We start from the raw sequence: 13325 nt of genomic DNA on the forward strand, positions 1-13325 counted from the left end.
TTTGTATATATTTTCTCTTGAATGCATATATTCTCTTTCTTATTATTTGTCTTAAAAATTTGAAGCAAGTCTGTATTTAAATATGTGCAAATGAGGAATTTTTCTATCCTGGTATAGATACCCCTATAGATATTTCTATCATTGCTGCCCATCTCCCCTGGACTGCTGTTTTTGCCAGGATTTCCCTGGATGCATGGGCTGTGTATGTGTAGCTGACCAGGAAGAATAGCTACAGGAAGAAAAAAACTGATGAACCAAAATAATTGCAATGAGCTGGGGAAAGACCTCTTGAAGTGAAACAGGGTGTGTGAAAAAAAAGTTCAAAAACAGGAGGAGGATTGCAGCTTACCTAAAAGGTCAGGGTACTTGCACGTATTTTGACCACTTGTATCTGAAGTCCAAATCTGCTGAGTGCAGGATTATGTGGTTTGCAGTTCTTGTTTTAAATCTGTGACTTCACTGACAGCAAGGTGTGTTTACAGTTTGTTGCTCAAAGTCTGGCATAGCTTTAATTCATGAGTACTTTTGTCACATTTTATTTTTTGTATGGAGGACAGAAATGTACAGGCAGAGTAATTTTCCATTCTGTAGGAGAGCATATGGATTGCTTTGCATCTAGGATGGAGAGGCCAGCAAGAGCCTGTTTTACCCAGCACTCACTGAGGATTGATTTATTTGTAAACAAAAATGCAAACCTGTTTCTTCAGTTGCTTCTAGGGAACAAAAGGAGAGGTATTGTAAGAAAGTGATCAAACTCTAGAAAAAAAATATTTCAGATTTCCATTAAAATTGTAGCATCAGGTTATTTTTGTCATTACATCTAAAATTCACTGTTTTTATTTTTCTGTGGATCATCTGGAACAATTTTTTATCTACCCATCAATATATTGCTAATGAATTTTTTTGCAGAATTAATGTTGCTTTGTCATATCTGGTATGTGTTTACACTTGATAAGAATATGTGGCAAGTAAAAGTTTCATGAAGTGGTGGAATATAAACATTTCACTTTAAAGTACATCATGTATTTGCTAGCTGTGTTACCCTGGCATCTTGTTCCCATGAAGCAATCTCACTCATAGAAAACAAGCAAGTGGGAGATTTTGGGGTTTGGAGCTGATTCAAATTTGCAAGAATAAGAATTAGAGGTAAAATTAATGCAAGCAATAATAATCACAACAAAAAGGAAATAATTGAAGAAAGCACAGAAGTTCTACTACTGATGAGATGCAGATACTCTTTACTGGGCAAAGTGACAGCTGAATGAAATGTAGAATCTGTGCTGGGAGGCAGAGCCATCTGAGTTGATGTTTAAGCTTCTAACAGTATTTTAACAATTATTACCCAGTTCCTTTGGAAATTGCCTTAGCAACTCAATGTGAGCTGTTGAATACTGCCATATCCATACAGAGACCTTTCCTGGAGTACTCTTTCACCTCTCCAGTACAGCTGATTTGAAGAAAACTTACTTTCTATGAATATTTATAGCCTGTTCTTTTACAAGAAGTTTTATTGATTTGATTAGTGCTCCCACAGAACACAGATGAAAAGAAACCACTGAAAGGAGATCAACCTCTGTCTTGTCAGTTCTTGAATATTGCACGCTTTATTAACGTCAGTCTAGGCTTTCCTGTTATTATTCCTAGTTAGAAGAGAAGTATTGGTAATGTCTTTTTTTCAGACAGATTAAGAATCAGTATTTTAAAAATAAGTATTTTTAATGTCTTTTTTTTGAGACAGAACACCATAACCTTCTAAATAGTCTATGCACAGTTGTGTGACACAGTGTTATGGGTTAGTGCTAAAAATCATATTCTTGTAGTTTGGAATCGAGAGAATACCAAACACTCAATAAACATCAGCAATTTGTGGCAACATGGTTCCCAAATCACTGACTGAAACTGTGAGAATTGGTTTCTAGAAGCTGGAGTGGGTGAGTGAAGTGGTTGAGTCACCAGCCCTGGGAGCATAGAAATGATGTGTAGAAGTGGCACCTAGGGACACAGTTTAATGGTGAGCTTGGCAGTGTTAGGTTAATGGTTGGACTCAGTCTTTAGAGGCCTTTCCCACCCTAAACAATTCTGTGAAGAAATTATTCCAAACTTCTGTAAAGCAAAGATTTTCAATTTGGTTTCTCTAAAACAGAGTGAGTTTCATCTCTCGTATTGCACAGGGCTTTTCCATCAAGAGGATTCATGCAGGAACTTCTTAAATTTAAAAGTTAAATTATTTTCTTTACATGCAGTTGATGAATTAACTTGAAGGAGGAACAACACTATCTGCATACTCATGAAGGGATCCGATCTGATCACAGGCAACAGCTTGTGAGCGAGGGCTGTAACACATATTATGTGCATGGGTGAAAGAATTCAAGTGGATATACAGTGCAGAAATGTTGTACTTTCAAAGCAAGAATATTTGTATTCAATTCATTTGGGGTTTAGATTTTAAAGTAATACTTGTACTTGTTCAACCTTCAGATTCTCTTGCTTTATGTTTAGGAATGTATGTGCATGCACATGTGTCAGCCCTGACAGGAGGGGAGTTTGTAGATATTGGCAAACATCTATAGCTGTGCATCTCTATCTTGAGCAAGCTTGAGGGTCTTTGAGACCCTCAGGTGACAAACTTCCACGAACTAAGGGTCAGTGTAATGCATAGTCCTATGCATCAGCCACTGATTTGGTGTGAGTTATGGACCTAAAATGATATAGAGAATTTTGGACTTTCCTCTGTGCTTCAGTTACCTGCCTGTAACAAGGGCAATAGGAATTTTCTAGGTACTTTACAATGTTGGGAAGGAAGTCACATGGAGAACTGGAAAAGCCCTTATACTTGTATTATCCAAAGCCATAAAACCTCATGGAATATGTGCTTGTAAATGTGCAAATATATAACACAGACATACACAAGCATGTCAAAGTGGGAGTGTAGGAAAGGGTTAAGAAAAGGAAAGAAAAAGGAATCAGTGTAAAAATGTGGATTTGTTTTTCCACATGATGAACACAAACATGGAAGTTTTACTATTTCTACAGTGTATGCAGGGATTTCCCCATAGTCAGTATGGGTACAAACATTGTCTTTTAGTTTCATGATTATGTCTAGACCATTATTTATGCTAAAAGGGATATCTTATTCATCTGTGATTAAGTGCACATCTCTGCTTGGGCACTGTTGGGCACAGATGTATTTAAAATGCTAATCTCCTCAGCACAAGCAATGATCCAAAGGGAAAAAACCCATTTATTTCTTCCAGAAATTCAAGGAGGTACCTTTTATAAAGATTTTACCAGGTAGCTCCTCAGGGCCTGGAAAAAGCATCTTTTGCTCTCTTAAAATCAATTTGACATTCAGTATCAAAACCTGTGTGCGCCCCCTGAAAAGGGCAATCACTGTAATTGAGCTGGGTGGTCAGGGTGGATGTGAGCCCATGGCAACACCGCTGTCAGAGGCACACACAGTTTGGTGGCTGGGGCCAAGGCCATGGCAGCTGCTTCCCATGGCTCCAGCCTCCTGGGGGTCAGCAGTCAGGAACTCTGCCTTTTCTCTGACTCCATGAAATCTCAGCATCAACTTTCTGTAATCTGCTTTTGTGTAATTAAGGGTGCACCCGTTCACCAAATCATTTATCCCTCAGTATTGAGCTGTTCCATCAATGGACTGCATATCCAAACCTACTGCCTAGAGTAGTTTCTCATACTTCAAAATACACAACATTAATTTGGGATCATTTTCAGTTTATTTATTTTTAATACCTCATGAATGATGCCTTGTCTAACCTGAGGTTTGTCATAAACATGGAGAAAGCATTTATTTGTATTTGAATTTACATTTCCCTGTATAGAAAGAAAATGTTTCAGAACTTCCCCAGAACTTTCAATCCCACTTGAGGTATTTGAAATAAATGAATCATAGGTGGTGGAGCTCTCTTCCAGTCAATTTAGCAAGTAAAATCTAGTCTTAGAATTCTCAAAAGCACCTATAATCTCTCACATGTGAAATACTTAATTGCAGCTAGTTTCAGTAGATGCCCCGCTTTGTCTAGGAATTTTATGTAAAAAACATGCTCATTTGGAGTCTCTATATTTCTAATTCCACTTTGAAAATGTGTATGTGTAAGATTTTTCTGAAGATATTGGTTAACTAGAAGGCAAAGGGATCTCTTTAAAGGGATCTAGTTAAAAGAAAAAAAAAAAAATTTGTTTTCAGCCTTCCTTTTTATGAAGGTTTGAATACTTTTAGATGCGTAAGATCTAAACAATAGTGTAATGTCAATTGTATGAGAATTTATAGCATTTCAAGCTTTTCCATATTTTCAATATAATCTATTGTTTGTCACTGGGGGGAAGACTCAACTAGAATTTGAAACTTGAAGCATTGTTTTGCTCAAAAGCAGTAATACATAGTTATTAAAGTTACTATTATCTGCTTAACAGTAAATCTGCTTCTCATGGGAAAGTTACAGATGCTTTCATGCTCCCAGAAATATGTCAAAAAAGACAATATGAAAATAAAGAATCCTATAAAATCTCATTTTGGTTTTTTTTCCTTCCTATTTTGCATAGCCCTGCTTTCATCTCTATTGCTGACCAAAGGGATAAAAATTCCCTTTGAACCTGATTTGAATCTCAGAGACTCCTTGGAGTTTGGAGATGAAACCCTGGAATATGTTACTTTATTGAGTGGAGCAATTAGTTACAATCTACTCACAATGTGCTTTTATTCTTAATTCACTTGGGTTACTGGAAGCTCCTTCTAAAATGCATTTCTTGTCCACAGCTGCTTGTCAGAGACAAGTAAAGGCACACAATTTAGCAGAACATGAAAGGGATTTGGTGAAATTAGGAGGCAAATCATCTTCCTGGTTATGAAAGTGAAGTGAGGAGGGTGCATTGGGGAAGAGCAGTCTGAAAAGGATACTGACAGTATTTTGGATGGAACAGATGCCATTTGGCAAGTTAGATTTTGTACTCTGTACTGTTCATGGAAGGTAGCAGTGGTTAAAATCTTTGAGGGAAGCTTTCCAATGAATTTAGAAGTTTAAATCAAGCAACTTTCTAATTTCCACAATCAAACCCAAGCATATTGGTTGAAGTGGGGAACGGACCAGTTCTAGGAACTTTCCCCTCAGAAACAGGGGATGGGATGAGCTGCGCAGGACTGAAAATGTGAAGAATAAGCAAGGTACTGAGGCTACCTGTGCAGTTTCACTGTGCACATCCTGTCCCCATCCCATCCAGAGAAAGAGCTCTGAGGCAGGGAAAAGGCAGCAGACCGTGTTGTCGTGTGGCTGATTCCCCAAGGTTTCTCTGTGAGCAAGGCAGCTCTAGCCAGACTTTATGCTGCCTCTTGAGTGGAAGGGGGAGCATGGAAGTGAAAACATGCCAGGGAGCTACTGCAGTGGGGCCACATGTTCCTGCTCTCCACATGCAGGAGCTCTGTGGTTACACAAGGATATGCAGCGGCATCCCTATCACCCTGTTCTCTTCTCACAGCACAGTGTCCAAAATTAAGGTTTCCCTGGTTTTTACCTAGCAACAGAATTCTTCTTTTTTGTCTTTATTATAATTATTTAAAGAAAGAAAAATACTTTTCTGACAAAAACCTCTCGGGAATTACATCAACCATATGAAATATAAATACGTTTCCTCTCCCTTTGTATAAATAATGGATTAGGTTTTCACTGGAGAAGCTGAGAGTAGGATTTAAGGACAACTTGTGTAACTCACAAAGTAGGCTATGGTGTACAGCAGCAGACTGTTATAAAACATGACACAGTAGGAAATGTGATTAATGTGTGATGGAAACCCCTTGGTAGATCAGGTTGCTAAAGTATGTACTGTACCCTACCTGTGGTTTGGTTTATGTTCATTAGCATCTGGACAGAAGTGAACTGCTACCTGGTAGAGTGTTATTTTATCCAGTAATGTGTGATTTAATGACAACATTATTGCACTATACCTTTTCTGTGTTTATGGAAGAAAAGCATTTCACAGTTTTTAGGATGAAGAACAAGAATTTGAGTGTAAAAGTGAACTATAATCCTTCCTTCAAGGATGACATAAGTCTGACTTGGGAAGAATACCGAGAGCTGAATGTGAACTTGGTGTCCTCATACCAATTAGCAGCAGATGAGAAGCATGCTGTGGAGCAACAGCCTCTGTAAGAGCTCTGGGATGCTCACAGAGTGCCTGCTTGTTTTATGGGGCCAGCCAAGCAAAACTCCCTGCTTGGCATGTGCTCCACTAGGCTGGTGTTTTGTCACCATTGCGAGACATTGCTTTTGTAGAGAAGTAAATAAAAAGTGACTGCCAAATCCCCAAGCATGAGTTTTCTAAATCTGGTGTATCCAGACCCCTGATTCTAAATTGCATTAAGACCTCTCAGGAATTATAACCTGGAACAATTCAAGCTTCTGTTGATGCATAAACAAGAATGTTTATGAAAACAGTGTAGCTTGGATCTGTTTGTCCCTTTTTGATTGGTGATGAGCTAATTTTATTTTAAAACTTGAGTCTACTCCTTGGTGCACGAAGGGACAGAGTGAACTCAGTGGAGCTGAAATTTCCTGAATTATAAGTTTAGCCCTGACTCTGGTTTAGGGAAGCATATTGGGCTGGTCTAAAGTTGCTGTGACTTTTTTCTAGTTTTCTGAGTCAGGCTTTCTTTCATATATCTGTACCGGGAACATTTACAAAATTGTAGGACTCTGCAACATATAATTGATATTTCCTGTGATTTTTTTTTTTTTTGGACAAGTTTTATTAGTCAAGATTTGTGGAAACTTTTAATATCATCTTTCTTTTCTCTGACTGAATTCTATCACAATTGCATTTTTTGTTTACATAAGTACAATCTGTAAGCTGATTTCAGAGCAAAATACCTAGGAGTAAGATATATTCCCAGTGTGATTTATTTTTATTTTAATGAATCATAGGATGGCCTGGGTTGATAGGGATCTTAAAGGTCATCCAGTTCTTACTTCCCTGCCATGGACAGGGACCCCTTACACTAGACCACATTGCTCAGAGCCCCATCCAGCCTGGCCTTGAACACTTCCAGGGATGGGGCATCCACAGCTTCTCTGAACAATCCAATCCAAGTTAAGTGAGGGACAACTTTGTCTTGTGTGTTCTGAAAGGAAAAAGTAGTTTTAGCAACAGAGCCTTGGTGTAGCTTACCTACATGAGAGCAGAACCAAAAACTAAGATAATAGGTTTCATAAAGACAATCTATATGTTAAACCATCATGCTCAGAATATTTAAATATAAATGCTGATAAATAGCTAAGACATTCATAAAATGTGCTCTGTATTGTAGGAATTTTGTCACATTGTAAAAAAATATTAAGCTACTTTAAAAATAAAATTTGTTGGATTGTTTTCAAAAAAATTGGAATTTTTTGGGGGGGATTTGTGTGCATATGATGTTTTTCCTATGAAAAATTTAAGACACTAAGAAAAATTTCTCAATTACATGCCAAACCACTTTGCTTTTTATTTGCAAGTTGTTTTTTAACAAGAAGGTAATATTAAAAGAAGCTTTAAGCAAATTTCTAAAGATAAGATTTTTTATTACAAGTTTTCCTTCTTGCCTCCTTTGAAGGACATATTGTTCTGCTAAAAAATGAAAGAATGTCAGAAATTCTGGGTTGTTACTGCTACTACTCACTCCAAACATTCTTTGGAGGTGAAAAATATTTGAATTAAAACTTAGGACTTAAGCTCATCATGCTTGTCTGTAGGGTTCTGCCTACGTGACCTTGCCCAAATCATTAAATACTGATCCTGGGAGACGTACTTGAGCACATTCCACAGGTGCTGGGCCCTGTGCTCTTTGTATTTCACTTTCTCTGTTCTAAGTGGACCAGCTGCAATCGAGCCATCAGAGGAATTTCAGGTGCTATTTTACACAAGCCTATGAAGATAAAATGCTTTCCACTTTCAAATGGACAGAGCCATGAACTGTACCTCAGCTTTGTTCGAAGGAACCAAAGCCTTTAATAATGAACAATCTAGGCAGTCCCATTTATTGTAGAAATCCCTGTTTTGTTCATCCAAGTGGTTTGGGGTTTTTTTTAAGCTGCTTCACTTTGAAACTTGGCCCCTGTGAAGGAAAATCGTGTGTTGTTTACAGGTGCTGCAGCCTGTTAAAAGCCCATTGACAGACACTGGCAGGCTAAGGCACAGATAAACCAATTGCTATTAACAACATGTAGCAGGTGACAAGAGAGTAGCTCAGTGAGGATTGTATGACCTACATTTCCATTTAATTTCTCACAATGTTTGCTGTGTCATATGGTTAACCTGGTTAGCCTGTTTTTTAACTGTTCTGTTCCTGCAGTTCTTTTAAAACTTGTAATGTATTTTGTGTAACCTCTTAAACACCTCAAGTTGTTTGTAATTTAGGCTTTGGAAACATCTCCCCACGCACACAAGGTGGAAAGATATTCTGTATCATCTATGCCTTATTGGGAATTCCTCTGTTTGGTTTTCTGTTGGCTGGTGTTGGAGATCAACTAGGGACAATCTTTGGAAAAGGAATTGCCAAAGTAGAAGATACCTTTGTTGTGAGTATGCTGACTGCCTCATTTGGTTTTTTTTCTGCTTGTTCTGAATCTCACAAGTGAAAGGAATAGCCTGAAAAACAGGGTTCATTGTTGCAGTCAGATGTACAGGAAGAGATAGAAAGGACTTGTCACAGTCTGAATTTGCTAATGAACACCTCTGAGAACTGGGTGAAGTCATTCCCTACCATGATTTACAGTTGGGAAGAGGAATAAGACTCAAAGAATTTTTTTTGCTCTGCCCTTTTTACTTGTAAGCTTGCTGTGATGCTTACCCTTAAAGGTTTTTGTACAGACTGTGATAAGAAATGTATTCACTGAGATTTTTTGAAGCAGTGAATGCTTAGTAACCAACTTTGTAGCTGTTTGCATCAGTACTGCAAGTGTTAGGACTGATTTTCCACATCAAGCCCTACCTTGCACACAAGACACCTTTTCTTTATAGAAAGGGTCTGACATGGTTTTGTTTTTGATACAAAGCAAACTGGGCCTGTGCTAAGAAGGCTTATGCAATAGGCAAACACAAGCTTGAAAGCTTTTTAAGAAAAGGCATGCATTTTCAGATTTGAAACATCAGTTCATGTCCAGACAAGGTACTGGTGAATAACATAGATTTCCATTGAGATTTGCCTGAAAAAGGCAAGAACATTTTATAATTTCTGGGGTTTCATAACTGATTTATTTTTTTTTTCTTAAAGGTATAGAAATTCTGAGATAAATTTTTGCCTTTTTTGCTTGTAGAGAAAATGATTTTCCTTTTTTTTTTTTTTTTTTTTTTTTATAATGGATGTATCCCTGCAAGAAGAATGCCCCAATATAAAAAAAGCAGTATCATCCCCTCTTTTCATAACATCTGAGTGAAAACACTGATCTAGATGTTGCAGTCTGGAACACTCTCTAATTCTGTTTATTAGCTTGCCTAAAGAAATGGGAGATGCTGATGGGTCAGAGCAGGTACTTTTATGTTGCCATAACAGAAGCTGTAACTCTTATTTGGGTTACAAAAGCTCAGCCTTGGTCATGCTGACTGTAAACACAGTTCCCACAGAAACTTAAAAGCAAGAAAACATCCATTGTGAACAACATGATTTCATTTTCTGTCGATTTCTGTGAAAGATTTTTGTATAATCTGTTATTTTAGGTTGAACTGACATGCATTGAATGGATGGAAAATGTGAAATTCGCTGGGCATGCAAAATGGAATTTTGCAGGAGTCTGTTCTAGCTTTAGTGCAGTTTACAAAAAATGTTAATAACATACACAATAGCTAAATGCCCTGGTTCATTAAATCTGCAGATGGTCTCAAGCTGTGGAGACAACTGAAACTTGGAGGATCAAAATTATCTCAAAATTTTTGAAAAACAGTCTGACTAGATAGGATCAAATTCAAGCAGGGCAAAGTCAAAGTAATATATGAAGGAATAATAAAATATGCAGCTGCATGTCAGGAAACAGCTGTCTAGGTGCAATTTTGTGAAAATGTTCTGTGGGCTCTAAAGGCTAACATGCTAACATTGGTTAATGGCCTACTGCTATGGAAAATAGGTACAACTGGAAATAGGCAAAGCATAAGAAAGGCTCATTCCATTCTGTGCTATTTTTTCCTATCTAATTTTGAGTACAACAATTAATGAAACATGGGCTAATTTGCTGGTGCCAAGGGATTGCAAGAAAAATAGGAAAGGGAAAAAAAAGAAATAAATTTATTTGGTTTAAAGATCATGTAACTGAAAGAGAAACACTATGAAAGTTTTCTGGAAAGAGAAAATTAGCAATTTCTTTGTTTGTCTTGGGTAAGACCATAAACAGCACACTTAAACATAAGGAGCTAAGATGTAGGTTCAACATTTGGAAAATCATCAGTTGACAAGAGCATGATCACATGTTGCCTGGCCAGTAATGTATTTGCAGTGGTTCAGGTGGGTTTGTTTTGTCTTTAGGCAGGTTTGGCTCTCTTACATCACTTCCAGCTCTGTTTTGTAGGATTTTGTTTAGCTGGTTATTTCATTGAAGAGAACTCTATGGTTAAAATGCACCTCATTTAGTTGGTTTTTTGTGGGTGTATAAAATTGGAGAAACTGCAGGTGCATGCACTACTTGTAACTCACTTGAATATCTAGACAGCCCTCAAATCTTTTACATCATCAGCTGTTAATATTAGTGAATGCTATACATGCTGCTCACCTGTGAAGGGTCCAGTCCCACTCTGCATTTACTACTGGCAAATGTTTCCTAGGATAGTCATGTTTGAAACCCTTTTCAGCATAAAATCCTGCTTGAATTTTCCGGTTTGTTTGAGAATTGTAACGCTGTGTCCTCTACAGCTATGTAGTGCACACTGGGGGGTGATGGGTGCTGATGTGCACTGGTGCATTTTTATTAACAATGGGTTTCCTCTCTTTCCCCTTCCCTTTCCAGAAATGGAATGTGAGTCAGACAAAGATTCGCATCATTTCAACAATAATATTCATACTGTTTGGCTGCGTGCTGTTTGTTGCTCTTCCTGCAGTTATATTCAAGCACATAGAAGGCTGGAACACATTAGATGCAATTTACTTTGTGGTTATCACTTTAACTACCATTGGATTCGGTGATTATGTTGCAGGTAAGTTTTTTTTTTTTCATAGCTCTTTGTCTTATAATGTTTTGCACAGTGATGTTTATTCTGCATTTTTTTCTTAGCTTTGGGACAGATGTATCTCTCTTGTGGTGCCTCTCTCCCAGTTTTATCCTTCATCATTCATGTGATGGGGCCTGTCCTTATTTTGGTTGATGTGACAGTGTAGAGACAGGAGGAGTGACAGTGAAATTCATGGTGCATGTCTCTGCCTACTAGTTTTTTCTCTTCCTATACTATTAAATATTAAGTAGGATATCATTTCTGTAGGGTTTTTTTTTTTTCTTACAAGGTTACAAAGTGGAAGCACTAATATAGCATTTTAATCTCACTATACCTTTTCAGCTGGATTTGTTTAAAATGCTTCACCCTGTGAAATTATATAAGTTTTGTGTGCATCCCTTACTTTCAAAATATTCCAGAGCTCTCTTTCTGCCATTGAAATGTCTGTATTCTGTGAGGACTTTTGGATCCTATTCCTGTGGGTTTTTGTCAGTATGCACTTGCCCATATTTTTTTTTGTAATGTCATGAGAAGTTTTAGCACAACCTGTAGAGAACGTGTCCAATTTTTATGGTTCCATTAAGTTGAATTAGTTTCAAACAACTTTGGTATGCTAAGCTAAAAAAAAGTCTGGGCCACTTCTCTGTGTAAACTTTTTTCTTCAAAAGATGTCAGAGGTATTCACTTGGATTTGAGTAGGTCTATGCTGTCTGTGCTGAGAAAGCACATTGATCTGAGTCAATGTGTAGAGGTGAGGATCAGGAAATCTGAGCTTTGTGCTCCAAGCCCAAGACTTGCTTTCCTTGGCCGGATCTGATGCTTCTGCTGATACAGAACCATCACCTCTCTCATGGAGCACTGCTCTCCCACCTCTGAACTCTGTGCAAGGCAGAGGTGGCCAACAAGGCCCTTTGTGCTGGGTCTGCTCTCAGCAAGAGACTCTGCAGGAGGGAGTTGTTTTTAGTAGGCACTCACACACTGTGGGCTCCTCCTGTGGCTTGTCTGTGCCCATGGCTGCTGTGTGAGTACAAGTGTGCCAAGCCGAGGTTCTCAGGTTGGGTAATTCATCTTGTAGGCGTGCCTGAGGTTTTGTCTTGATGGCAGTAATGGGTCTTGTCACTGGCAGAAGTTTTTCAAGTTGGAGAGGTCCAACAAGGACCTCTAAAGTGTCAGAACTGCTTGTTGCTTCTGTAAATGGTGTGGGTAAAATGTGGGTAAATTTATTTGTTGTTGAAGATAACTGCTACTGCTACTCAGGCAGCCTTCATTTTTAGACTGCTTGCAAACCTGGTAAAAATTTTTGTAAATCATAGAACTGAGCTGTAAATTAGCAAATCAATTTTTTTTTTTTTACTTTTATGTAGTTATTTGTGATGTTTCCAAATGTCTTTGTATGTATCTTGACTTCTGCCTTTCCATTTTCTTTCCTGTATTCCTTTTCTTATTTTCATTTTGTCTTCAGAATTTGTGATTCCAGTCAGATAACGACTAGCATGAAATAAAAAATTTATGCTGTTTCTGAGTCAAGAACCTGGGTGTTTTAGACTTTCATTCCTGAAGGGTATGTGTATGACAGGGAATAAAAATGATAGTGTATAAAGGCCTGGTTATATTTACTGTAAAGCATTATGTGAAATGGCCCACTTGGCTCTAACTAGAACACTGAGTACATTCATCATCACTCCCATTATAAATTTCCATAGACTTTTCTATTTGTAGGCCATTTGATATAATAATTTTTTCCTACATTGTCTGCTTTTTAATTCTACCAGGAAACACTTTCTCTTTCTACAGAATGTCCTTGAATTATGTTGTTCTATAGCTGATAGCCTTTTATGGTTCACTTGAAAAATGTTCTTTATTTAATTTAAAATCCTACTGTAAATCCATTATTTCAAAGCATCAAAAATGTTTTCTAGTTTCTTTGAGCAACAAGCACAAGACTTATATTTGAACAGCAGTATGCTACTGACTTAAAGGGGCAATGGGATTTGTACTTGCAGAGACAATGCTCAAGAGAACAGGGTTAAATGGCTGGCTGCATCATAACTGGGAGCTAAATATTCCCATGGGACTGTGTTCTGACAGGAATGAAGCTGAGAATATCATAAAATTTGGGTGAACTAAAATACTTTGGTTTT

At 37.7% G+C, this 13325-nt stretch overlaps 1 protein-coding gene across 12 annotated transcripts in view; it reads left to right on the forward strand.

The window, feature by feature from the left end:
• Window positions 1–13325, forward strand: part of KCNK2 (potassium two pore domain channel subfamily K member 2) — a 131121-nt gene that overhangs the window by 94723 nt on the left and 23073 nt on the right. For 8 of the 12 annotated variants that reach the window (XM_023922834.2, XM_086878663.1, XM_023922833.2 and 5 more), the window contains 2 exons: window positions 8407–8567; window positions 10983–11169. In XM_023922834.2, the coding sequence (XP_023778602.1) occupies window positions 8407–8567; window positions 10983–11169 (348 nt within the window). Of the gene's footprint in view, window positions 1–8391; window positions 8568–10982; window positions 11170–13325 lie in introns of all 12 variants that reach the window. The other 4 variants (XM_086878661.1, XM_086878662.1, XM_086878660.1 and 1 more) reach the window with 1 other exon arrangement.

Source organism: Cyanistes caeruleus, chromosome 2 (genome assembly GCF_971803275.1).
Source record: "Cyanistes caeruleus chromosome 2, bCyaCae1.hap1.1, whole genome shotgun sequence".
Classification (NCBI taxonomy): domain Eukaryota; kingdom Metazoa; phylum Chordata; class Aves; order Passeriformes; family Paridae; genus Cyanistes; species Cyanistes caeruleus.